Raw genomic sequence first — 25090 nt, forward strand, 5'->3', positions numbered from 1 at the left:
GGGAAAGAGGGGGAGAGGCCAAACGTGAAGAAGGGCCAGGGAAAGGAGGCTGCAGGCCCAGGACCAAGGTGTCAGCCTGAGGGTTGAGGCCACAGCTGCCTCACAACCTCCTGGGCTCCTTGCGAGGGCTCCTGAAGAGGGACTGAGAGAGAAGACATTTTCAGCCTCCCCGCTCCTGCTCCTGCTCCTTCCAGAGCCTCAGGAGCCTGGGAGACTCAGGAAACAGGACACCCAGGTGACTAACCAACCTTCTCAGGTGAGGGTGATTGGCCAGGGGGCCTGTCTCTTTCTGAACCAAGAGTCCTCCAGGGAAGCACCAGGCCCAGGGAGGAGCCGGCGCCCACCAGGCCTCCATCTCTGTAAGAGTCTCCTGGAGTCCCACGCCTCCCTCCCATCGAGGGCCAGAATTTTTCCTGCTTTGCTGAACTCCTTCAAAGATATCAGCACATGGTTAATCTTTCCTCTGTTTAGAAATGCAGAGTAATTTGCCCGAATGGGGATTTCTGCATATTTATACTAATGTCTGTGTTTAAGGCTTATGAGACAGGGAATTGCTGAGAGATGTCCATTAGCAATATATACAGACTGCAATTATTTCTTTATGGGATGTGGTTTGACTGCAGAACATTTTATTCCAGTGGAGGTAGTGGGCTTCGCTCACTGTGTTGTCTTATGTGCCCGGAGAAATCAATAGGGACAGAAAAGAAGTGAAAAGAAGCAGGAATAAAAGGAGTGTGACCTTTTAGGATTCTGAGAGCCTTGAATACTACACCAGAAACCGCCTTCGCCCTCAGAATCTAAATGCAAGTGACAAGTGGGGGGAATTCAGTCCATTCAAGGACGTGAATGAGATCTTGCCAACCTTCAGGCGAAGCTCTCAATTCATTAGGGCCAGGGTGAGCAGGCAGGAGTGCCCTGTCAGAGACAAACAGGAAAAGGGAACAAGGGGTGTCCTCAGAGGACCCTGCTTCTGGTCTCCACCCCCTTCTCCCCATTTCCACCCCAGGACAGAAGCAGGTTTTGATCTGAGACAAAACAAGCCTCAAGCCTAGAGGTTTAGCTTCCTGGAATTTGCAGATTCTGGTAGAAACCAAACTTTTCCCTGTTGGGAGAAGGGGAGGAGGAGGGAGCAGGACTCAGAACCAGGGAGCTCATACACCATCAAGACAGCAAGGACCTGCCTTTCTTGGGAGTTTGGGTCCAGGGGATGCTCAGAGGGGAGACTGCAGGAAGCCTGGGAAATCGCTCCCCTCAGCGTCCCACCTGTGATAGCCTCAGCATCCCCTCCTCCCCTTCTCCCCACCTTCGGAACTCTCAGCGGACCTTTCTATATTGGTGCCGGAGAGCCTGAGGCAGACAAGTCTTACACGGGTCTCACAGACGGATCAGATCCCTGTGCACTCTGGAAGAACTCTTTAGCTCTCAGCTGGAAGGTGATCATTCAGCCTGCAGTTGTTCCCAAGATGCAGAGCTGTCCCTGGGGATTTCGCAGATAAGAAAGGGCGGTGAGTTGGAGGAATGCAAAGCAGATGCAAATGGAGGATGCATCCACTCTGCAACAGCGAACTGGTGACATTGCCTCACACCTTCCCCTGGGAGCTGACCCCCTCACCGCCCTTTCCCTTGGCCTTTTCTTCCATCACTCAGTTCTCCCAATCGGCCTTCCGCTCTGGGGTCTATGCACCACTGGAACATCTGGGCAGTGCACTGTACCACAACCTGCCTCCTGCAAGCCAGCATCCACCATCACAGGGTCTCCTCGAAGCTGGCTTTCATCTGCTGGTGTTGTCCCCTTGGCGGGGAGGCTCTTATTCTTTTCCGGCCCCAAAATAGTTCTCCAAAGTCAACGCTGACTTCTCATTGCCTTCTTGCACAGGAATCTTTTCCAAGAGGCGCTGGGGTCCAGAAGAGGGACAGATGGTCCCTTTCTTTTTATACCACGACCAGTCTTTTGAAGTGAGGAGCTATAAACACAAGTTTTGTCTTCAGCAGATGTTCTGTGGGCACAACAAGTGCCACTTTGTGCTCTTAAGTGAGGCTGAGTGGTGTCAGCTGTGGAGGAGACTGAATTGGGGCAGAGCACTGGTACATGTTCGGGGACCCTGGGGCATGGCGGGATGGTCCCAGTTCAGGCTACAGCCAGACCGTGTGTCTCTGCTGTCGGTTCCAGGATTACACGTTTCCCGGAAACTATGTAGGTTCACTCTGCTCAAGTCCAGGGCCACCTGGTATCGGATTCACCTGTGCAGGGGCCCTTGATGTTGGCAGCCTAGCTGTGTTCTTGGGCCTCTCTTCCAATTAATCCTACTAGTCCCAGGTTCAGGGCTCTAAGGCTGTGGGGTGGGTGGGCCTCCTCAAGACATCTGTGGATCAGTGGTCTCACTGTCTCCCTTGAGCTATCTGCCAGGGGGCTGTCCAGTCTCCATGGCTATACTGGGCTGATCTGGGGACTTTGTTGGCCAGACATGACATCTTGTGAGCTAGCAAGGAGCTGAAGGCTGTTGTAGATGCTAGGCAAAGCCAGTTTCTCCAGCTCCGTGCTGGGGACTCCCCCTCCATTGGCGACAGAGGCCTCAATAACCACTTCTAAATGGGTGTGCTGCTGTATGGTGGATTTCAAGAATTCCATTCATTTAAAAGGGCATAAGCTCAATTAATAGACCTCATTAACTTCAAAGATGTATCATCTTTGCACAGAATTGGCTCCTTCGTAGGATGACTGGCTCCATTAACTTTATTGCATTGGCAATACTTTGAATGAGGCGTGGGAGATGTAGCAACAGGAAAGATTCCCCGGGGCTGCCTGCTTTCCAAGTGCCAGTGCCACCCATGGTGGCCAGTACTCTGTCTGCAGCTTACTCAGGAGCCCAGCGTCTCTGTGGATTTACTTTGGGAGTTAGGTCCACCCACCCACCATCCATCTACCGTCACAGAACACTTTGGGATAGGCTACGGTCGGATGTTCTCATCAAAACTCATGTTGGGACTTGGTTACCACTGTGGAGTTGTAGGAGGAGGGGCCAAATGAGAAGCGCCTGGGTCACGAGGGCTCTGCCCTCATGAATGGATGGATGGGTTGGTTAGTCAAGAGTGGTTTGACAGAATCATTGATGGGTTAATGGGTTATTTAAGAGTAGGTTTTATAACAGAGGTCCTCACTTGTTCTCTCACCTCCTGCCTTCTGCCATGCCATAATGCAACAGGAAGTTCCTTACTAGATATTGGCACCTTGATAGTGGACTTCCCAGCCTCCAGAACCATGAGCTAAATAAACTTCCATTCTTTATACATCACCCGATCTGTGAGATTCTGTGAGCAACAGAAAATGGACTGAGACAGGAGACGAGAAAAGCACCCCGGAATCTCCAATATCTATTAAGATGTATCAGGCACTAACTCTAAGGGACATAAAACAGCCATAGCGGGACTGGCCCGTTCATAGCCCAAATGCCCCATGCCTAATGATCGAACAGGTTATACCAGGAAGCTTCAAGGTATGGTGTGGTGGGAAGGGTATGAGCATTGGAGGCAGGTGGCTTTGAGATCGATTCCCACTCTACCACTTAAACCTGGGCAAGCATCTTACCCCAGTCTTGTTTTTTCCATCTAGGACTCTGCCTTGCAGGGTGTTACAAGGAACACATAAATCAAGAGTGACTGTATAAAGCAGTAGATTCATACAAAACACCCACTCCTACCTCTGTGCCCTTTTGGAAGACAGGCTGCATTTACAATTCTGCCCACTGGCTGCTGTGGAATGTCCCTGACCCACAGCCTGAGCTCATTCAGCAGGGTCAGTGTCATAGGCTCAGGTGACACCATCCCTACAAAGACCCATGTGGAGGCCCCGTATTTACTTCTTGACTTTCTAGGACCAGTGACATTAAATGAGGAATCCTGAAGGTAATGAACATCTCCATATAGAAGAAGGACCAAAAATACAGGACTTATTTTTGGGTCAGTTAGAATTTCTGAAGCCTGCCTGTTCACGTGGCCAGATGGACCGAGAGCATTCAGAATCACTACATGGTGATTCCTAAACTCAGGGGCCCCTGATGTCCTTGGCAACAGGGTCTAATCGGGGTATGAAGACAGCACAAATCACAGAGCATGCCAGCTGGGCCAGGGGCCTGGCTCTTGAAGGCGCGTTAGACTGTAACGGGCCGCAAATGGGCCTCAGCTTACAGACATAACCATGCTCTAAGGGCAGTTCTGGAAACCACCACCAGCACCCCCCAAAATGCTCCTTCAACACTTGTAGAGACCCAGAGGGCAGGACTCTGTTCAGGAGAGTTCATGTAGCGGGCATGTCCAGAGAAGCTGCCAAACGGGGGAACTGATGGTGAGGGCCCTGTGCCTCCAAATTAGAATTCGTCTTTGTCCTCCTTCCCTTCCCTTTGGGACTCTGTCCCCTCCCTAGTCAAATTACACTCCCAGGGGATGGCTGAGCCAGCCCATGTGGTGCCACGTAAGACGTGGCCCCCTGTGAGTGTGCGCGTCTGTCCCCACTCTTCCTCCCACTCGTTCCCATGGAGCTGTGCTGAGCAGAGACAGCTCCTGGTGGGAAGTGCTCCTCTGATCCCAGCAGCCCGGCAGCGTGCGCCACAGGGGCAGGCCTGGAAAGGCACTCACTGGGCTTGTCTCTGTGGAGCTCTCGGTCTGTGAGAGCAGACAGGGCTTCTGGGATGGAGGCCTCTTCGCAGCAGATGAAGAGGTTACACAGGCAGGGCTGGATGCAGCAGATGAAGAGGTTACACAGGCAGGGCTGGGTGGTGGCGCAGCAGTAACATAACCCTCTGCAAGGCTGACCCACCCGGGGAAGTTCCAGGTTTGCCTCCAGAGACCTCGCGGAGCACGTCAGGTGCACAAGTGCCCATGATCTGGGATTATCAGGGACTGACCGGAGCTGGGGGTGGAATATGGCAGGAGAACCCTGTTGGAGCTACCTGTCTCTCTGTAGCTGCATGTCTCTATTATAGAAGAAAGAAACAAACTTTAAAAAAGAAAAGAAAAGGCAAATTACACAGACCTCCAGAGAAAAGGGTGGTTTCTCAGGGAATTTTTTAGTGACGGTTTCTGTGATACTTTGGTGATACTGTTGAACCTCAGTTTCCCCAGATGTAAAATGAGGTTTTCCTAAATGGCCTTTGACTAATACCCTATTCTTTTCTTTAATTTTGCCAGAGGGCATGTGTACTTGTCTGTGAGAGAGAGAGACAAAGTGAGAAATCGCCACCCCAGGGGATGCCATGCCACAATCCCTCCTCTATTTTCCTCTTGAGCATGCACATGCACATATCCGCGATGTTCTTCAAGCAACAGGGTTCAGGACTCAAACTGCATGGTTGACCACGTGAGATCCAGCTGCCTTAACTACCATGCCACGTGGCTGGTCCAAAGCTAATATCCTATTCTGACATTTGATATGGTGGTGGGGAGGGGAGGTGGATGGTGTTGAAAGGAACGAATGGGTTGTTGCTTAGAAGTAAATTCCCACCAACAGAAAGGGAGGTGGCGAGTTGTTTTAGAAGGCCCAGTTGGGGCATGAGGATAGGGTAGGTGGGCTGAGACACACCTAATATCTGGTCTTTAAAAGGAAATAACCCCTGACCTCCATCCCTGGAGCCATTTGTTTAAAAAGAATAAAAGGATTGAATAAAATTTCCAAAATAAAAAAATGAAATAGTTTTTTTTTTTGGAGAGGGATTTTTTTTCTATAGGGTGCTTGCACTCACCAGAAAGACAGAGAGAGACAGAGAGACAGAAAGCGAGAAATCACCCCCCTCCCCCCAGGGCGGATGGCCACTTCACAATCCCTTCTCTTCTATTCTCCTCTCGGGATCTTGGGCACGCACGCACATGTGCCCGGCATGAGTTTAAGTCACCGGGTCTGGAACTCGAACCGTGGTCAACTACATGGGAGTCCAATGACATAGCCATTACGCCAACTGCTGGCCCCAAAACTGGAAATAATTTTTGAAACTCAGTGGAAAGGTTAACTTGCTCCCATGGCCAGGACTTTATAGGAGCAAAAATGCACTGGGGTGAATAGTGGGACAGAAAAGAATGATGTATAAAATGATATGAAATATCATAAAAAACGAGTAAAAAGGAATGATCAACTCTCTCCATCCTGTGAGAAAGGGAAGGGGAGACCCCAAAGAAACCCTTGTAGTGAGCAGTAACACCCTCAAAAGATTCCCCCCCTTTAGTGTGGGTGTTTTGAAGTATGTGTGCATGTATGCGTGGATTTTTTTCCTAAAGATTATTTCATTTAATTTTTTATTCATTGTCATTATTTTAATTTATTTTTTTTGAAGTGATCAGAGAGAGAGAGAGACAGAGAGAGAAGGAAAGTGAGAGAGCAAATTGCCAGGTCCGGGACCCGAATCGGGCCAGCCGCGTGGGAGTCCAGCCGCCTTAGCCACCATGCCACCTGCTGCCCACAAATGTATGTTTTAAACAAGCCACATAATTAGAATATCTAATTAGAATATCTAATGCAATGCTCAGGACCAAGTTGGTGACAGTCCCTTCTCCCTGGGCCACTCAGCCTCTCACCTGGTGTCCTTTCAAGAGCCACTTGACAAGCTGGAGCATGACCAGGGAAGACACCTGGATGGAAAAGGGAACCTTTCTGGAGGAGCAGCTGAGGACACCGGAGATATTTGGTCTGTAGAAAAGCAAACTCTGCCACCTTCAAAACTCCAAAAGATTGTCATGTAGAGCAGGGACTGGCTTTGTTATAGGTGGCACTGGGGGCAGGACCATGGGAGTTACAGGAAGACACCCCGAGCAATGAACAGGACAAACTGCCCAGCAATTGGTGGCTCCCACTTAGTTCCCAGCGGTGAGGGTCGATTCCTGCTTCCACTAGAGGACTTCCGAAATGCTTCCCAGCATGAAGGTTCTATAGAAACAGAATATTTGCCCCCAAATATGGGTGCTTCTAATAGTGGAAAAAATAGTGCTCAGTTAACAGGGAGCAGAGTGAGCAGCTCGTAGGTCAACTGTGGTAAAAACAGTAAGAGTGCATTTATGAAAAGGTTCAACTAATCATGACCCATTCAAAATGTCCACAGCTAAAAGCCATCCATTGTTTGTAAAAGTCATGATGTATTTTTTTCTATGCAAAAATGCGTCATGACTTTTCTGATAACCCAGCGCATAGTAACTGTCTGCAGTAGATGGACACCCTTTTCATTTGCTACCTAGAAGGTCACCTGGACTGTTACGGACTCCTCTGTGTTATTCTTCACTCCTCCCCAAATTTGTATGCTGAAGTCCTAACTCCAAATGAGGAAGGGTCATAAGGGATGTACCTGCACAGAGGAAAAGCCATCTGTGAGCCAAGGAGACAGGCCTCCCCAGAAACTAACCGTGGTGGCACCTTGATCTTAGATTTCCAGCTTCCAGAACTGTGAGAAAATAAATCTCTGTGGTTTAAGCCACCCGATCTGTGGCATTTTGTGATGACAGCTGCTCTAGCAGATGAAGATATAGCTATGACATTGACCCTGCAAAAGTTGGTGAAAAACTAATATGTTCTTGCATTGCATATAGATAGACCTCAGTCTGAGCCATGGAGTAATAATAACACTAAGAGGCCACTTGGAAGGGAGGAGGGTTGGGGGAGGATAGAGGAAAGTCAGTGGGCAAAATAAGGTATTCCACAGTGCAATGCTTGGTCACTTCTGTGGTTTGAATATCCTCCCAAATTCAAGTGTTGAGATTTGGTCGTGACAGGATTAAGAGGGTGGAAACTTAATCCAACTGTAGAGTTGAATGGTGGGGCTGTTGGGAAGAGATTAGGATTTAGGTTTTTAGGGCAGTGTTCCCATAATTGACTCATGATAAGTTTATAAGGACAGGGAATAAGACCAGAACGGAGACACATGGACACAGATGTGCACGCTCCTGCCCTCCACCGTGCCGTGATGTAGCCAGAAGACCCTGACTAGATGTGGCTCCCGGACCTTGGACCTTTACAGTTTGAGCTGAATAAACACTATTTTTATAAATTACCCAGATTCAGGTATTTCCTGTTATTAGCAACAGAACAGACTAGGGCAGCCAAGAGCACTGGCTTGCTGATACACTGGAAATGCTTGGGCTTCCCTCTAAGATATACATATATATTTTTTCCTTCTTGCTCTTTCTCTTTTCAAAAAGAGAGGAACACTAAGAAAACAGGCAATGACAAGTATTTTAATAGATGGCAACCTTTCGGCCATTTTTCCTTAAAGCAATTTACACCATGTTTTGTGTTCCTAAAATACTATGCTTGTGTTATTTTTACCGTTTACATTTCTAGAATAAGTGAGTGTGTTCCTGAATGGAATGTAATTTCCACCAAATGGTTTCTCATTAAATCAGTTTTGTGCCGTGTCTCCTCTAGTTTGGTGTCATGATCTGGGGTACCATGATACGTCCCTCTCCCAGGTAATACCAACATGCACATCAGGCACAGCAGCCCTCTCAGAACTCACCCCCAGCCTCTAAAACGCTCCAGGGTCAGCCTGACGTGGCGTGCTTTTCCTGGCAGAAGCAGCTGTGCCAGATGTTTGAACAGGGGCAGGCGACAGGAAACCCGCCATTAAACCTCCGTCATAGTAGGAGAGAGACGAGTACACAGAAAACTCCTGGACCTCGGGTGTGAATGGACCTTGGGTGTGACCTGAGTGCCTGGTCAGGGGTTAATGCCCCTACATGTTTCCTACCCAGGTCAAAGCTTCCGATGACCAAAAAAGAACGGGATGGCCGCAGAGGCGGGCAGACTCTTGCTTAAGACCATGGATCGTTACAGACAACCGGCCGAGGAGGTAAACGAGCCAGCTGAGTAGCCTGAACAGGCCTCCTGGGCTTCAGTGCCAAGCCATCATAGAAAGGGATTTCTGGGGCTAGAAGCTTCAGTCACTAGCTGACCTCATCTCAATCAGGACAGGCCTTGAGAACCACTCGAGTACAAGCGTGTGTATATGGCTATGTAACAGGTGAATCTGTTGAAAAACCAGGGCTGGTCCTATGGCCTAAGGGTTAAAGGAGCTGGATCCCCACATGGTCAGCCATGGGGTTCACATCTCAACCCCACTGGTTTGAAAAACATGCCAGGATGGAGAGGCGAGGAAAGGGTTGAGGTGTAGCCATGCCTGACTGGGGAGTGCTTTCTCCCCCTGCTTCTCTGTATCTCTTTTTGGCAAGTACTCTCACTCTCTGGCAAAATTAAAAAGAAAAAAAAGGCTTGGGCTGGCAGGTGGCGTGGTAGTTAAGGGCACTGGACTCCCGCATGGCCAACCATGGTTCAAGTCCTGCATCTGGCAGCTTGCTTTCTCATCTCTCTCTCTTTGCCCCTCTGTCTGGTCAAATTAAAGTAAGTAAACAAACAAAGTTCAACACAATCTTAGAAAAGAAAGGCCATAACGTGGTGTCCCTGGCACTTCTCTCAAGCATCCTTCCCTAGGATGGAGCATCAGTAGAACCGGCTGCCTCCCCCTTGCCCCCCACTGTCGCCCCGACTGCCCTTCAAGGCTCTGTCCACATTGACTGCTCTTTTCTCCAGCCCCAGCGGTTCTTACTGCTGGCACATCCTGGTCTCTCTCTCCAAACAGAGTGCAGGCCCCTCCACGGCCGACACCCACGTCTCTCCATGGACTGGCACCAGCTCTGGACTACTGCGGGCATTGCCACGCAGCCCACGTCCCCCAGAGGCTGAGCCTGATGGACATGCAGGCTCACTACCTGATGTGCTGCCAGCTTGTGGGAAGTCCAGCGGGGACACCGCACACAGCAGGTGCCCAACACGACACACATTAGGTGCTTAGTAAATATTTGGTGGTGCGGCAGGGGAGGGAGATGACATGACTCAAGCCCCTTGGCGGCCTCTGGGAGTCATCCTGCGGGTGTTTGCTTGAGCCTGCGGCCCCAGAAAGATGACAAGGCTGGGGATTAGGGCAGTTGACTGCTTGCCACGGGCCAGCACCATTTCCTGAAGGAAACATCCTCCCCTTGCACCTGTCTGAAGAGCCCGCTCATTGCCATCAGCACCTTGACACCACTGGCCCTGCCTGTTGGAGGGCTGGAGCCAGAGCAGAATTTCCAGCTTCGGAGAAGCTGGGCAGAGATTTGAGGCTGAAAGCCCAAGTGCCCCTCCAGCACTGTGGGGACCTGGGAGAGAGCTTGGGGTGGGCAGTGGGCACCTCCTGCTTCAAGGATGACATTCTCTGGGTGGTCAGTCGCCTCTGCTGTGTCTTTCTGCCTGCCTGCTTCACACACAGTCAAATGATCCATTAACCAAATTGCTAAGCCCTGGACAACCCGCCAATGAATGATTAACAAACTCCCTGAGGACAGAGCCCTGCAGAGGGGAGGAAGGCTTTATTCTTCTCTTTTCTTTTTTTTGGAGAGGTTTTTGCTATAGGGCACATGCGCTCTCCAGAAAGACAGAGAGAGACAGAGACAGAAAGTGAGAAATCACCCCTGCCCCAGGGTGGATGGCCAAGCCACAATCCTTTCTCCTCTGTTTCTCCTCTCAGGATCTTGGGCATGCACACACACGTGCCCGGTGTGAATTTAAGCTACCGGGTCTGGGACTCGAACCGCGGTGGACTACATGGGAGTCTAGCGACGTAGCCATCAGGCCATCTGCTGGCCCCGGGAGGAAGGCTTTCTGAACTGGGTTGAGGTGGGAACTGTTGAGACAGGAGGAAAGACCTCATCTAGACGAAGTTTCAAACCCCACGGATTGTGAGATGCGTGTTTCCTGGGAGACGGTGTGTGTGCTGGCGTGGGGGCAGGAAAGGGCAAGTCAGAGTAATGGCGGGCGGTGGGTGGTTCCAGGTCTGTGTGGTGGGTTATTCGGTTAGACTTGGGAGATTATTTTGGACTCTCCACTTTAAAAAGTGTGGAGTTCCTGGGCCTGCAATGCTCCAGACCACATCTCTTTCCCAGAATTCTTGAGGACTTACAGTAGCCATGGTAATAACAATGGCTGTTACTGTGAGCCCACGATGTGCCAAGCTTTACTCACACTTAATCTACCAAGCACGTCTAAAGATGGCACTATTATTTCCACATTGCAAATGGGGAAACTGAGGCTCACAGGTACCAGTTTTCCAGCCCAGGCTCATTGAGGTAGCGGGTAGGGGTTTTTGCCTTCCGTCCATGCAGTCTGAGGAAGAACCTGGTTCCTGGCTGCTTTCTATGCTGCCGGACAGACTCCCGGCCACTCTGTCTACCTTCAGGCTTGTTTGGTTCTCCTGCAGGGGCCACAGAATTCTATCTGCCTATCTGCTGATTTGGCCGTGAAGGGGAACCCAACCTCGCTGGGCTCATGTTACCCTGATGCCAAACAGAACACCGTAGGATGCTGAGAGTCCCTGCGGCTAGACAGGAGGAGCCTCCCAAGACAGAGAGCTCCTGGAATTAGGAGGAAGGTGCTAGCAACAGGCTGTTTCCTTCTGGTTGTTATGGCGATGGTGGAGGTTTGCAAGCGATTACAACGGGAGAAGGCAATTTTCTTCTGTTCCAAAGAGACCCCTGGGAAGGAGGTGCTTCAAACACCAGGATGTTAACATGCTCTCCTAAGATTCTGGAAGGCAAATCGGTCTTTTGACTTTGTCACATTAACCCTGGCCCCCTGGAAGGTCAGGGACAGTGAAAGCTAGCCCTGGTACCAGGAGTAAAAATAAATAGCAAACACTTTCATCATGACTACTCTGTGCTAGGTCCTCGTAAAGGATTTTCCATAAAATAACTCAGTTCATTCTTGCAACAACGGTAAAATCCAGGTTCTGTTATCATTCCCATTTAGAGATGAGGAACCAGAGGCAGAAGTCCAGGTCCTGTATGCCTTGGGGCCCGAATTGTGGAGGTGCTTGGTACAGAGGAAGTCTGAACTAGATGGACCTCTACCCGCAGGCCTGGTGTGTGTGAGGGGGGTGGAGGTGCCCGGCTGTAGAATGTCTCGCATGGCGCTCTCCACACCCGCATGCCTGGGGCCCTTGAGCGCTGACCTGCTTTCATCACGCAAAGGGGAGAGAAAAGGCACAGACCTCGTTCGGTAATTCCCAGCCCGGGGCTTCGTGCCTTCATTCATCAAATGCTTCTTGAGCATCTCTCAGTGCTGGGTACCAGCTTGGCTACTGGGGATGGAGCGAGAAGCGGATGAGGTCCTTGCCTGCCCCCCCCCAGGGGCTCACACTCGGAGGAAGAACATGCCAGCGGGCAGATGGTTTCACAGCTACTCGGCCAAGGCACAAGTACAACCGGACGGGAGCAAACCACGGCTTGGCGTGGCCACAGGGCAGCCTGTGGACGGAACAGCAAAAGATGGAGCAGGAGGCAGGGGCAGCCAGACACGGAAGCCAGATGCTCACGTCAAGAGTGGACATTGTCCCCAAAGCAGCCAAGGCTATCAGAGGCACTCGATGGGGGCATGGCAGGACCAGGCCTACATTTTGAAAAGACCATTTTTGGCTGAATGATGCAGCCTGGACTGGAGGGGAACACCCGGGCTGGCCAAGGGGCTGGGCAAGGGTGACTGCAGCCTGGAGGGATTCCGAGGGCATTTCCGAGATGCGGAAGTAGGAGGAGCAGGTCTGGGGAAACACAGCTACAGTCTGGACAGGGTTTCATGTTTCTGACCTCACCACGTGTAGGCCAACAGCTTTCTCGCGCATTCTCAGCTTCTTCTGGAGAACTTACTGAGTTGCAGAGGGAACAGGGTGCCCTGGACATGTCAGCATGTGGGCAGGGAGATCTGTGCTGGCCTTCACATCCGGGCAGCACATCCTGAATCCCCCTGCCAGACCGGTGACCCATCCGACCTCTCTGTTAGGGATGGGGGTGGTACTGAGGGGTCCCAGGAATGTGCGTGGGCTTCCTCTGCCTCCTCTGCACGGGGAGGGGGCTCTGACTTTTCAGCCTTCACTAGCTTCCATCTCTGCTGGTCTCTCCAGCCCCTGGGCTAGTGTCAATAGCCACAGCTGCTTTTGGTGTTTCTCAGGCTTTATGGGCATGCCACATCCCACTCGGACCTCACTTAGGCTCTACGAAGGTAGTGCTGTCACCTCCATTTTAAAGATGAGGAAAGGGAGGCTCAGAGAGGTGAGAAGGCTTTCCCCAGCCACACGGCTTTTCCCTAGGTCCTGGCATTACTGGTTGTAAAGACGGGGCGGCTGCTGTCCATGCAGGATATGACGGTGAGGACGGACAGAGCTCTGTGGGGAGGTCCGGGGCAGGAATGGGAAGGTAGGAGATGAAGAGCCATGAAAAAAGCTGAGTACCACCTCTCTTGCCACAATGTGGCTCCCAGCCCTGGGGCAGGAAGGCCAAGATTGCTGATGGGTCCTATGGCCCCTCGCCCTTGGCCTACAGCATCTGAAGTCGGAAGAGACACATCTCCCCTGCAAGTCAACTCGGATTTTGCTTTTTGGTCCAGACACAAGCAGAAACAGATGCAGCCTGGTTTCTCTCCCCCCAAGACCTTTCTGGAACTCAATAGCAGGCCCTGGGACTGGGATTTTAAGCCACTAAAAGTCCTTTGTGGAAGAAGACAGGGGATAGAAATATTGCATTCACAGTCACTGCTGCTGTGAGCTCTGTAATCAGGGACTCGGGGTCCCAGGGACAGTGACGTTAGACCTCGGTCTCACCGACCTGGGCCACACCTTTCCTATGGATCAGTTCAGGGGTTCTGATCCAACAATAAGACACGTGCCTCAGGTATCTTCCAACAGGATTCAGATGGAATGAATTCCTTTTTCCTCCCTTATCACATTGCACACATAAAATCTATTTTTAATTAGCTTTCAATATATAATCTTAAAAAAAATTCCTACAGCTTGCTCCCACCCCCAATCATGCTTAGAGAAAGAAAGACTTATCTTGTAAGTTTCTTAAGAAAATCTATATGTGCTCAATGCATTTAAATAACACTCATTAAAGTGAACCGCATACATGCTGGTCGCGCTAGTCACAGATGAGAGACAATCGCTTGACCTATTGCAAATCCCGAAGCGTCTCCACGCCACTTTCGTTTTTCAATTGGTTAAGTTTTAAGTGAAAGTCCCAATGCCCTTTTTGGGAAGGCAGATGAATAGAGCCCCAACTGAAATTTTTAGCTCAGTCGATTGGAAGATAATTACGAGAAACAAAATGTGAAATTTTAAATCAGGGCACTAATGAAGTCTAAAAATACCGGTGGCCCATCCCTCGAGCTGGCAAGACCTGTACTTCATGGAAGGGATCGCTCCATAATTACTGAACCCCGTGAGAGGCCAGGTTGTCACGTCAAACAACAGTCGGAGAAATTGCGGGACTTTAATGAGCTAGATCTCAAGGCATTCTATGGTGGATCTTATTATAATGCTGGGCAAGGTTTCAAACAGAGAACAGGAGAAAAAGAAAGTTCTGTTTTTTTTTTTAAGTGGAGTTCTGACTTGTGTTGATGCCATCATGCAGAGCCTCCTGTTCGCGCCTGGAGCCAGCTGTCTGTCATTTAGGAGTGTGAAATCAGTTGGGCTTCAGAGATGTAAAATCCCCAGGGGCAAAATTAAAAATGACCCACATCCAAACCCATGTGGTCCTGTCAGGAATCTGACTCTCACGTGCTACGTTTCAAAGATTGGGTTTCAAAAATTCAGGTTTCTTATTTTAAAAAATATGCAGTTGTTTGACATTAGATCTGACAGACAAATTATAGCTTCAGCAATAAAGGCTTTTAAGATTAGAAATGAAAGAAGAAATTACTTAAAAAAAAAAAAAGAAACCAAAAAAACCCAACAAACCCACCCAGGCTCGAGTCTGGAGGCATTTCTGTGTGCCTGCCTCATTGTCCGCCTTCCCACAAATATAATCAGCTGATGGGGGCCGTAAACAGAGAGCAAGTTAAATGTAATTTCTGGGGAGACAGCCAGCTTGCTGGAACCCGCGGGAATCAGTGTGACGGACGGGTCACTTGCTGTCACTGGTGGAGCTACAGATCTCACTGGCTCACCACGAGGCAGGCCACCGACGATTTCTAGGCCCACCCTATCCCCGGTCCTTCTCCAACGCTCAGTCCACCTCAGGCCCCTTACTTCTCCCCCTCATCCATGGGCTAGAGGACAGTTCATACCCTCTAGCCCTGAACAAGTGTTACAGGGAAGCTCTGCAGTGGCCAACTGACCCACGGGCCCAGGGGCCCCATAGGGCTGGGCCCTCCACCTGTGTCTTCCTGATTTCATGGGCCCAGGGCTAAGGACAGTGCACAGACATGCCTGCGCCTGACAGCTTTGGTGAGATGGACTTGCTTGGTGCTGAGCCTCAAACCAGGGACCCCGTCCCATCTGGAGCAGTTATCGTTTACACAGAACACCTCCTTTTCCTAGATACGTACCCGGAACCCGACAACCCAGCAAGACCTTCCATGGTGATAGGAAGCCACCATCCTGGAGTGAGGTAAGCCAACCACCACCTTGGGCTTTCTATCACCTTAGAATAGCCTGAACTCCTTTGCGGTGTGGCCATCCCCCCTGGGGGGTGATTTCTCGCTTTCTGTCTCTCTGTCTCTCTCTGTCTGTCTGGTGAGTGCACGCGCCCTATAGCAAAAACCTCTCCAAAAAAAAAAAAAAAAAAAGAATAGCCTAAACTCCTATAGCCCAGAGTAAGAGCCAGCGTTAGTAGCTTATGAACTGGGGTACTTAAATTATTTATTTATTCTGAGAGAGACTTTTGCTATAGGGCACTTGTGCTCACCAGAGAGAAAATGAGAACCCTTGTTCCCCCAGGGGGGATGGCCATGATGTCACCCCTTCTCCTCCCATCTCCTCTAGGGATTTTGGGCACTCATGCACATGTGCCCAGCATGAGTTTTAAGCCTTCAGGTCCTGGACTCGAACCATGGTCAGTCACATGAAGTCCAGTGATGTAATCACTACACCGTCTACTGTCCTGAATTGTATATATGTATATATTTTAAAGGAGAGCTGAACCAAAACAATTAAATAACAAAATCAATTTAATCTTTTTTTTTTTTTTTTTAAGATCTTAAGCAAAGCAAGAGTTGACGAGAATTTGGATGTAATTTTCTATAATTTTGTTATTGAAAACTAGTGCTGATTTCCCAAACAAAGGCAGGCAGGGCTCCATCAGGTTGGGAATTAAACCCAATAAGACCTAGACTGGGCTTTGTGGTTGGAATCTCAACAAGGCCTGCCAACTGCAGGAAGGATAAAGAGAGACTTCGGAGAGCAGGCGTGGAAGACTACCATGCTGGGTCCTCCGCTCTGCTAAGAGGCAGGTCCCCCACGAGGAGGTCTCAGTGGTTGTTAAGCATGGTGGCTGAGAAGCCATGCCCAGATGTGTACACTTTCTAGGACCACGACCTCTCCTTTCACAGCAGACATGGATAGCCAGTGTGGTCCTCCTGCCACCTCCTGTCCCCAGAGCTGCCTGCAGCTGGTCGAGGCCCCGTTGCTCTCCCTCTGCACTTGGTAGGAGCAGGGGCTCTGCCTGCCTGGAGCAGATCTAGGGCAGAGGAACCCTGCAAGCTCACCTCTACAGCCCTGACTTTCCGTCTCCTTCAGTCTAGCCTGGACATATCCTACAGAACAAGAGTGTGGTCTGTGTGCATGCACTTTGACCTAACCCCAAGGCTAAGGCCTAGGACCACATTCATGGTGTACTCTTTTCCTGAAGTTCTGTTCTCAGGGATCTACCTTTGAGCTCTGGGAATGAAAACTACCTTAGGGTTTAGGGAAAGGGGATACGGAGGCTGAGGCCAGAGGGAATCTTTCCCAGAGTGTCACAGAGCCACCTTGGGGTCCTTGAAAAGAAAAATTCAAGTGGCTTAGGATGACCGGGGAACATCTCCTGGGCCTGACTAAATGCCATGGGTGCTATTCTCATCTGACAGAGGATGCTTTCCCCAGGAGGGACACAGACAGTTCATGTCCCTAATATCCTCTTGGGTGGGAAATGGGACCGTTCTGTGAAGCCCTAAGAGGAAACATGATTTCTGCTCCTTCCGCACCTTGGCCTGGCCGTGGGGGACAGAGGTGAGAATGGCCCAGGGCTTGAACTGGAGGGGAAGGGTTCTGGACTTCGCAGGCTCTCCCATCCTTCCTCCTCCTGTTTCCCTCTTCTCAGCCATGCACAGACCCTCCCCTCACCTCCACTCTGTCCAGGCCTCTACCTCCCTGGTCTAAGGCCAGGTGGTTTTGGACCGGAGGAGGCCCCAGTGTCACCTCTGGGCTGGGTGAGGCCAGTGAAGGAGCTGCTGTGAGCACACTCCTGCCTCGCTGTGTCGCAGTGACCACGTGGGGACGCAGGCACACAGGGAGGCATGTGGGCAGCAGGACTTACCTTTGGGGTGCCCCGGGTCGGTGAACTCATACTTCCCCACGCCAATGGTCCGCAGCATCTGCAGCCCGTGGGCCGAGTCGGCGGTGGGGGGCCCATTGGTGGCAGGGGCACCGCTGGGGAGAGTGGCAGACGGCTGGGCTGGCGGCGGTGGAGGCAGCAGGGGCCCTGCCATGTGACCGTTGCCCACAGCGGTGGGTCCTGGGCGAGCCACCTGCCCCACGCCGGGCAGTGTGGACACGGCCAGGGGCTGAGGGCTGGCGTAGAGGGCCTGGGCAGGCATGTTGACCACCACGCTGCTCAGCGGCTGAGAGGGCGGCTGTGGGAGCGAGTAGTGGCCCGGCATCAGCGGGAGCTGGGGCCCCACGTGGGGGGGCAGTGAGGGGGTCACCCCAATGACCGGGGCCTGGACGTTCACAGCTGGGCTGAAGGTGGGAGGCTGGGCCACTCCATAGGAGTGTGCGATCAGGGCGGGCTGGCTCCCGGCGGCCACCGTGGTCACCCATGGCCCTGTGCCTGCAAGGGAGATAGAAGAAGCGTCATCTGTGGTTACATACTCACTCAACAAATCCTAACTGCCCCAGGCTCTGGGCAGACTAGGAATCTGCGATTCCGGCAGCCTGAGATAAGCGCTTTAGGGGCACGTGAATGAGTGACCCTGGGGCTCGGAGGAGGAAGCAAGGTCTGCCTGGGAGAGCTCAGAGGCAACAAAGCAGGAAAAAAGAAGCAGCTGAGACCTTCCAATAGACCTGGGTTCAAACCTCAGCTGTCCCATTTGCTTGCTAAGGACCCCTGCAAGTTGCTGACCTGAGCCTCATTCTTCTCAGCCATGAAATGGCACTAGCAACACCTTCCTCGCAGGACTGCTGGGAAGAACCGAGCGAGGATAATGTCTGTGTGAAAATCAAGCGAAACCAGCAGTGTCGGGCATGGGGGGGCGAACGTTGTGTAACTGGTGGTGTTTCTCTTCTTTCTGGAGAATCATCCTCGAGGGAGGCAAGGAGGAAGCTGGGTGGGTGTAGAGCAGTGGGTGTGTGCTGAGCCCTCAGGTGGGTCCTCCAGAAAGAGGGAGACCGGGCTGGGCAGGGTGGAAAGGCTGGTAGAGCTGCTCTCCATGGCCTTGTTCTGGGTGACCCCAGCACGGCCCATACGGGGGGGAAACAAGAGGACCCACTTTGACCCTTGCAGAAGTTTTGGCTGAACAAGTGGGTTCAGACACATCTTGTAAGATTGGCTATAAAGGTAAGGCCGGCTATGCCGGAAGAGAGCAGACCCAGGGCTTCCTGAACTGAGCTGCCATTGCAGCCTGGGTCACCTCTGGCTGAAGGGGTCTGGGTCTAGGTCTCCGTTACCCAAATGCTACCTTGGCATTTGGGATTCCTCTGGGGCGCCCAGTGTGGCCTGAGGATGGGGAGGCTGAGGAAGGAGAGTGGGGGCTAAAGGCCACTCAGTACCAACTGCCCCAGAGGCTAGAGGGTGGGGCCGGGAGCTCCCTTTCAGAAGTAAAACAGCAAGGCAGGGTAAGAGCCAAGATGGCCACGACTATGCTACCACGGGGCCACACAACTGGGGGGAAAGGCAAGGCTCGGGAGTTGGACAGATCATGGTTCGAGCCTGATCCCTTCCTTGCTGTGTGACTTTAGGAACAGGCCTTTCCTGAATCACCAGAATAACACCAACATTGTTGCAAACCTTGAAGTGACACACAGACTAAGCCAATCGAGGTACAGCACGTATTTATGATTTTGATAACAAGAGAGGCTGGAGAAAACCGGAAGCCAATACATGTGGGTGAAGTAGTACCAGGGCCTAGAATGGCACTAGACCTGGGTTCAAACCTCAGCTCTCCCATTTGCTTGCTAAGGACCCCTGCAAGTTGCTGACCTGAGCCTCATTCTTCTCAGCCATGAAATGGCACTAGCAACACCTTCCTCGCAGGACTGCTGGGAAGAACCGAGCGAGGATAATGTCTGTGTGAAAATCAAGCGAAACCAGCAGTGTCGGGCATGGGGGGGCGAACGTTGTGTAACTGGTGGTGTTTCTCTTCTTTCTGGAGAATCATCCTCGAGGGAGGCAAGGAGGAAGCTGGGTGGGTGTAGAGCAGTGGGTGTGTGCTGAGCCCTCAGGTGGGTCCTCCAGAAAGAGGGAGACCGGGCTGGGCAGGGTGGAAAGGCTGGTAGAGCTGCTCTCCATGGCCTTGTTCTGGGTGACCCCAGCACGGCCCATACGGGGGGGAAACAAGAGGACCCACTTTGACCCTTGCAGAAGTTTTGGCTGAACAAGTGGGTTCAGACACATCTTGTAAGATTGGCTATAAAGGTAAGGCCGGCTATGCCGGAAGAGAGCAGACCCAGGGCTTCCTGAACTGAGCTGCCATTGCAGCCTGGGTCACCTCTGGCTGAAGGGGTCTGGGTCTAGGTCTCCGTTACCCAAATGCTACCTTGGCATTTGGGATTCCTCTGGGGCGCCCAGTGTGGCCTGAGGATGGGGAGGCTGAGGAAGGAGAGTGGGGGCTAAAGGCCACTCAGTACCAACTGCCCCAGAGGCTAGAGGGTGGGGCCGGGAGCTCCCTTTCAGAAGTAAAACAGCAAGGCAGGGTAAGAGCCAAGATGGCCACGACTATGCTACCACGGGGCCACACAACTGGGGGGAAAGGCAAGGCTCGGGAGTTGGACAGATCATGGTTCGAGCCTGATCCCTTCCTTGCTGTGTGACTTTAGGAACAGGCCTTTCCTGAATCACCAGAATAACACCAACATTGTTGCAAACCTTGAAGTGACACACAGACTAAGCCAATCGAGGTACAGCACGTATTTATGATTTTGATAACAAGAGAGGCTGGAGAAAACCGGAAGCCAATACATGTGGGTGAAGTAGTACCAGGTCCTAGAATGGCACGAGGGGGGACTGTCCCCAAGCTGGAAGTGGTATCATTATGAGCCAGCCGGGTGTCTGAGCTTAGTTCTCTGCAGAATGAACAGGGAGCCTGGAGAAGGGAATCAGCACTTCAGAGTGTGCTGGCGGGGCACTGATGATGCCATGGAAGAGACAGGTGAGTGCCAAGGAGCTGGTGCACCTAGCGCAGGGAGAGAGGTCCCGGGTGCTAGAGACTCAAAGGGGGTCTGTGGTCACGTGCAACATGCATGATGGAGGGCATCACGCCAGGGCTGCAGAGGACGGAATAGCAGGAGGGTTAGGGACAATGCAGCAAAGGCTCAGATGAGAGCCCGAGCGCCGTACGGGGCGATATCCATGAGGCCTTGCTCGTGGGTCCTCAAAGCCAGCACTGACGCCCAACTGTGAGGGAGGGACAGGGTAGCAGTAAGTATCGGGACCGCTTTGGGGTTTTACCATGGGACAGCTCAGGATGTGGCTACCAGCTGAGGAGATGTGACCTCTGACTGCAATGATCAAAGCAGAGGTGAAGGAAGGAGGTGCTTGTCGGACCACTTGTGGGCTCTCCATGTCGGGTTCTAGGCCCCGCGTGTCAAGAATGGTGCAGAGCATGAAGCAAGTCCCCGGAAAGGAAAAGGGCTGGAATGCATGACCTCTAGGGCATGGCTAACAGGCTCGGGGTGCTTATCCTGAGAAGACTCGGGTCAGGAGGGTCTCTAGATACCTGCAGGGCTGTAGTGTGGAGGCCAAGCAGCGTGTTCTGTGTATCCTGAGGGGCACTCTGGGAATACAGGGAGGTAAGAGGGATGTGCTCGCTATGGTCTAAGCTACCCAGAGAGGGTCTGGGGTGCTGAGGGAGGTAGTGAACTCCCAGGCCCTGGGGAAGAGCACCGGTTCTCATACAGCCCTCTCATCCGGCCTCAGTGGGCAAAACCTCACTGGAAAGAGCTACTTGAGGAATCTGTTAGGGACCGGAGTCCTGAGGTTTGAGAATGATTATGCAAAATGGCCCTGAGCTCATTCTAAGTCACTCTCACTCTCCAAAGCACTTTCTGGAACGGCAGAAAGGGGAAGAGACAGCTACCACACAGGACTCACATGTAGTGCCCCAGCCCCGCAGCCTGAGGTCTGGGCTTCCACGAGTCTGAGGCTCAGGCCCTGCTCTGGAGGAGTCCTGGGTTACCCAGGAGGCCTTTACACCCCTCCTAGCTGAGGCGAAGGGACCTCTGTCCGCCGCTGAGGTACTCACCTGGGTTGTCGCTCTCCCTCATCTGTTTGGAGGGCGGCTCATCAGTGTCCCAGGGTGTGGATTGATTGATGGGCGTCTGCCCCCACCGGATGCTGGTCGCGAGTCCCTGGGACTGACTGTCCGCTTTGGAGATGCCAGGAGCCTGCAGGAAGCAGATCAGGAGGGTGAGTAGAACCTGGCCAGGGGGTAGCCCTGGGAACCCTCCCCAGAACTTCATCCATGGAGTCTCGGGGCTAAAGGCAGGGACCTGCTCACTGGGGAATTGTGAGTACTGGGCAGAGTAGCAGCAGCTGTTGCCTCTACAAGGCTCTGGCCCTCAGGGACACTCAACCCAGTGCCCCTGGGCACCCTCTGTGGCCACCACTCCACGTGAGCTGTCAACTCTGCTACAACCTGTGTTATAGTGTTCCCCCGCCACAGCCCAGCCCTAAGATCATCAATATATGACACAAGTGCCACCATGTCCAGCTGCCGACCCGCCCAGCCTCGGGGCAGCCATGTGCCCAGCCCTTTGACATCTGTGAAGTAGGCTTTCCAAAGTGTCACCAGGAGGTGGCAGGTGAGGTCCTTACACAGTCCCCATCCTGCTCCCTCTGAGGCCCAAAGGTCCCACAGAGAAGGTGGGGCAGGCTGGGGCCCGGGGCCTTGAGCTCAGATCTCATTGCCAGGAGGGTGGGGGCCCTAGGCTTCTCAGTGCAGGAAGAAGGCGGCCTCATGCTCTGATTCAGATTTTTAGATTAATGAGAAAATAAAATGTGAAAACAAACATTCAGACAGCACTGGTCTCCTGGAATATCATAAAGTCATTAAAACCATGTCAAGCAAGAACCAGGAGGTGGCGAAGTGCTTACACTATCACATTTAATGAGAAAAGCTAGCCACAAAATGACACACGTGTACCCTCTCTACATAAATGTCCCTGTCAAACCAACTGTGTAGGAGAGAGATGACCAAAGTGTTAGCCGGGAAGTTATCACTGGGGAAGGGGATTATGGGTAAAGTTCATTCTCTCGTCTACACTTTCCTGTATCTGCCAGATTTCTACTAACGCCATTATTTAAAATAGATAAAAACCAAAACCCAGAAAGATCCTAAAAATGTGTAGGAGAGGCGGGAAATGAGTGGACAGGAGTCTCAGGAAGGTGGCGCCTGAGGGGAAGGGTGAGGTGGGATGAGGGGCAGAAAGGGCTGCCCTCCAGGGACAGTCACAGAAGGCCACTCTCGGTTGATGGACCCTGACCTTGCTGGGCCCCAGAGCAGGCCCTGTGGTGGGGAGATGGCACGGCTCCCTGGGGCTTGGATGCATGCATAATGCAGATGATGCAAGCAGGCTGCAGCGGGCCTGCTGGGAGGAGCCCGCTGCACCCCATTAGGAGCGTGGGCTGGTGGGCTGCGCAGAGCTAATTGCATTAGGCTGCACTTCATCTCGGGCCTGCATTTCAGATGCGTTCCTTCTGTGAACAGAGCAATCTCGGGAGGAAAGAACAATTCAACGGACAAGCTTCCTTATCAGAGGCCCCTGCCTGCTTCCCGGTTTCTGTCTGTGGGGCGGACAGGAGCTGGGAGGGGGGCTGGTTGGGGATTTAGCCGTGCTCACTAGGAGTCTTACAACGGCCAGCTTTCCCAGCGGGCTCCAGACAGACAGCGACCAGCACATGCCCTGTCTGAGGGCAAAGGCGGCCCCACGGTGCAACCCCTCGGTATTTCCAAGCTCGTGGGTCCTGGTAGGCTTAGAGGCACAGAGATCGCTTCCTCTGGACTCTGAGACACTGGAGAGGGCAGGAGCCTGCGCCATGTCCCATTCAGGATCCTGTCTGGGGGCAAGGTTTGCATGCTGAGGACCCAGCTTCCTCCCAGCGCTCAGCCCGTTCCTGGGGCAACACAGAAACCTCTCCTACCAGGAGGGGGCGCTGCAGCCCCTCTCTGCCGCCCAGATTCTGGAGGGCTCCTAGGCCAAAGGCTGTTTAAGTTTCCAGAGTCCTCCTCCGGCGGACTGCTGCTGAGTCAGCACCCATGCTCCAGCCTGGGCACATGACAGGGGAGGGGAGGGTTCTGCAAATGTGACCTGGCCTAACTACTGCTGCCAAGAGAGGAGTTCGGGGTCTCCTTCTTGAGTTTGGGTCATCAGGTCTAAGCCCTCAAGCTTCAGGAGTTCCGAGGTTCTGCCTAATGTTGGGAGAGTCTCTGAATTTGAAAAACTGCACCCTCGCCCAGCACTCTGCGCTCGGGCTCCCACTTGCTCCATTCTTCCTTAGCTGTTTGTTTATTCCGCCAAGTACTGGGGCTCCCGTCTGGGTCAGGCACTGGCTGCCTGAGGCCTGGGAGATGGATGACAGGCTCCACCCTGCCCTCAAGCGGCCGCTCCAGCGGAGCGGAGAACTCAGACGCACCCACAGTGTGAACAGGTCACACTCCAGACAGAGGCAGGATGGCTCCGGGGAGCAGAGGCGGTGGGAGCTGCAGGCGGAGAGTAACTGGGCCAGTGCAGGCTGCCCTGGGCTGTGTCCTTCAGGAACACTACAAGCGATTCCTTCTGTGCAAGAAAGCAGTTCAGCTGTGAGAAGGAAACAGTCTTGTTTTTTTTTTTCTTTAGGAAAGATAAATAAGGCTACTCATATTCCACTTGGTGCTGGCAGCATCTGAAGCTCCAAGCAACTTGCAGTTGAGGAATTTCATTTATTTAATTAGAATAATAAAATGAACATTCCTTTCTTTACTCTCTCCAGAAAAATGTCTGGACATCGGAGTGTGCCCTTTGCCGAGGTGCCTGGGTTCCTGGGCAGGTGATGCACCGCCTGGATGGAGGTCCCTCCTCCTGGGAAGAGCCCCAGCCCCAGAGTACACCTGCGTGGCCCCCCAGGTTCTGGAGGCTGGTGGCTCCAGGTCTGAACCCAGCTCCTAATCCTGTCCTCCCATGGTCTGGATCCCTGCAGGCTCAGGCCTCACCTAACTGCAGTGCTAGGCCTCTTCGAGATCCCTGCCTTCTTGCCAGGGGCTACCAATGCAAGAATGCCACAAAAGCAACCAGAAAACTTAACTCAGACCGGGGGAAGGAAGGCAGGGCAGGACCAGCCTCTCCTCACCCCTTTCCACTGCTGCTGCCTGGAACCTCAGCATAGACACCTCTGGCCTTTCCCCAGCCTTCCTGGCAAGGGCTTCTGCTCCTGTGACGTGACAGCACGTGGCAGAGACAGAGGGAAAAGGGCCTCCCCTGCCCAGCCCGGCCCACAGAGTGGCCCTATCTGCCCATCATCAGGCCTGAGCAGGCTTCTCTCTGCTTCCCTTTAATAAGATGCTAATAGGATGCATCATTAACGCAGCGGCTTTTTAAACCCTGAGCTCTTGTAAATTTTCAAAGGTCACATTTTTATGGTGGTGACAGTATCCTGCTTCTTTCAGTGACTGAAGAACACTAAAGACCCAGGCCCTTTATGGCCAAAGCTCGTGGCAGGCAGTAGCATGGGCTGGAGGCGCTTGCTGGTTGTGGAGTGCTGGGATCCTTCACCCCACAGCAGCCTCCGAGCACGTGGGCTGTGCTCTGCTAGCTCGGAGGCAGCGGTTCCACATGGCTCACAGGGCCGCTCTGAGGGCCCAGCTCCACTCAGG

At 52.5% G+C, this 25090-nt stretch overlaps 1 protein-coding gene across 1 annotated transcript in view; it reads right to left on the reverse strand.

Annotated features, from left to right (window-relative positions):
* The window catches only part of KLHL29 (kelch like family member 29), a 355223-nt gene that overhangs the window by 49868 nt on the left and 280265 nt on the right, over positions 1-25090 (reverse strand). The window contains exons 4-5 of the mRNA XM_006167658.3: positions 21485-21626; positions 17344-17856 (exon numbers count right to left, since the gene is read on the reverse strand). Coding sequence (XP_006167720.1) covers positions 17344-17856; positions 21485-21626 — 655 coding nt within the window. The remainder of the gene's footprint in view (positions 1-17343; positions 17857-21484; positions 21627-25090) is intronic.

The sequence above is a fragment of the Tupaia chinensis genome, unplaced genomic scaffold (assembly GCF_000334495.1).
Source record: "Tupaia chinensis unplaced genomic scaffold, TupChi_1.0 Scaffold144952_1, whole genome shotgun sequence".
NCBI lineage: Eukaryota > Metazoa > Chordata > Mammalia > Scandentia > Tupaiidae > Tupaia > Tupaia belangeri.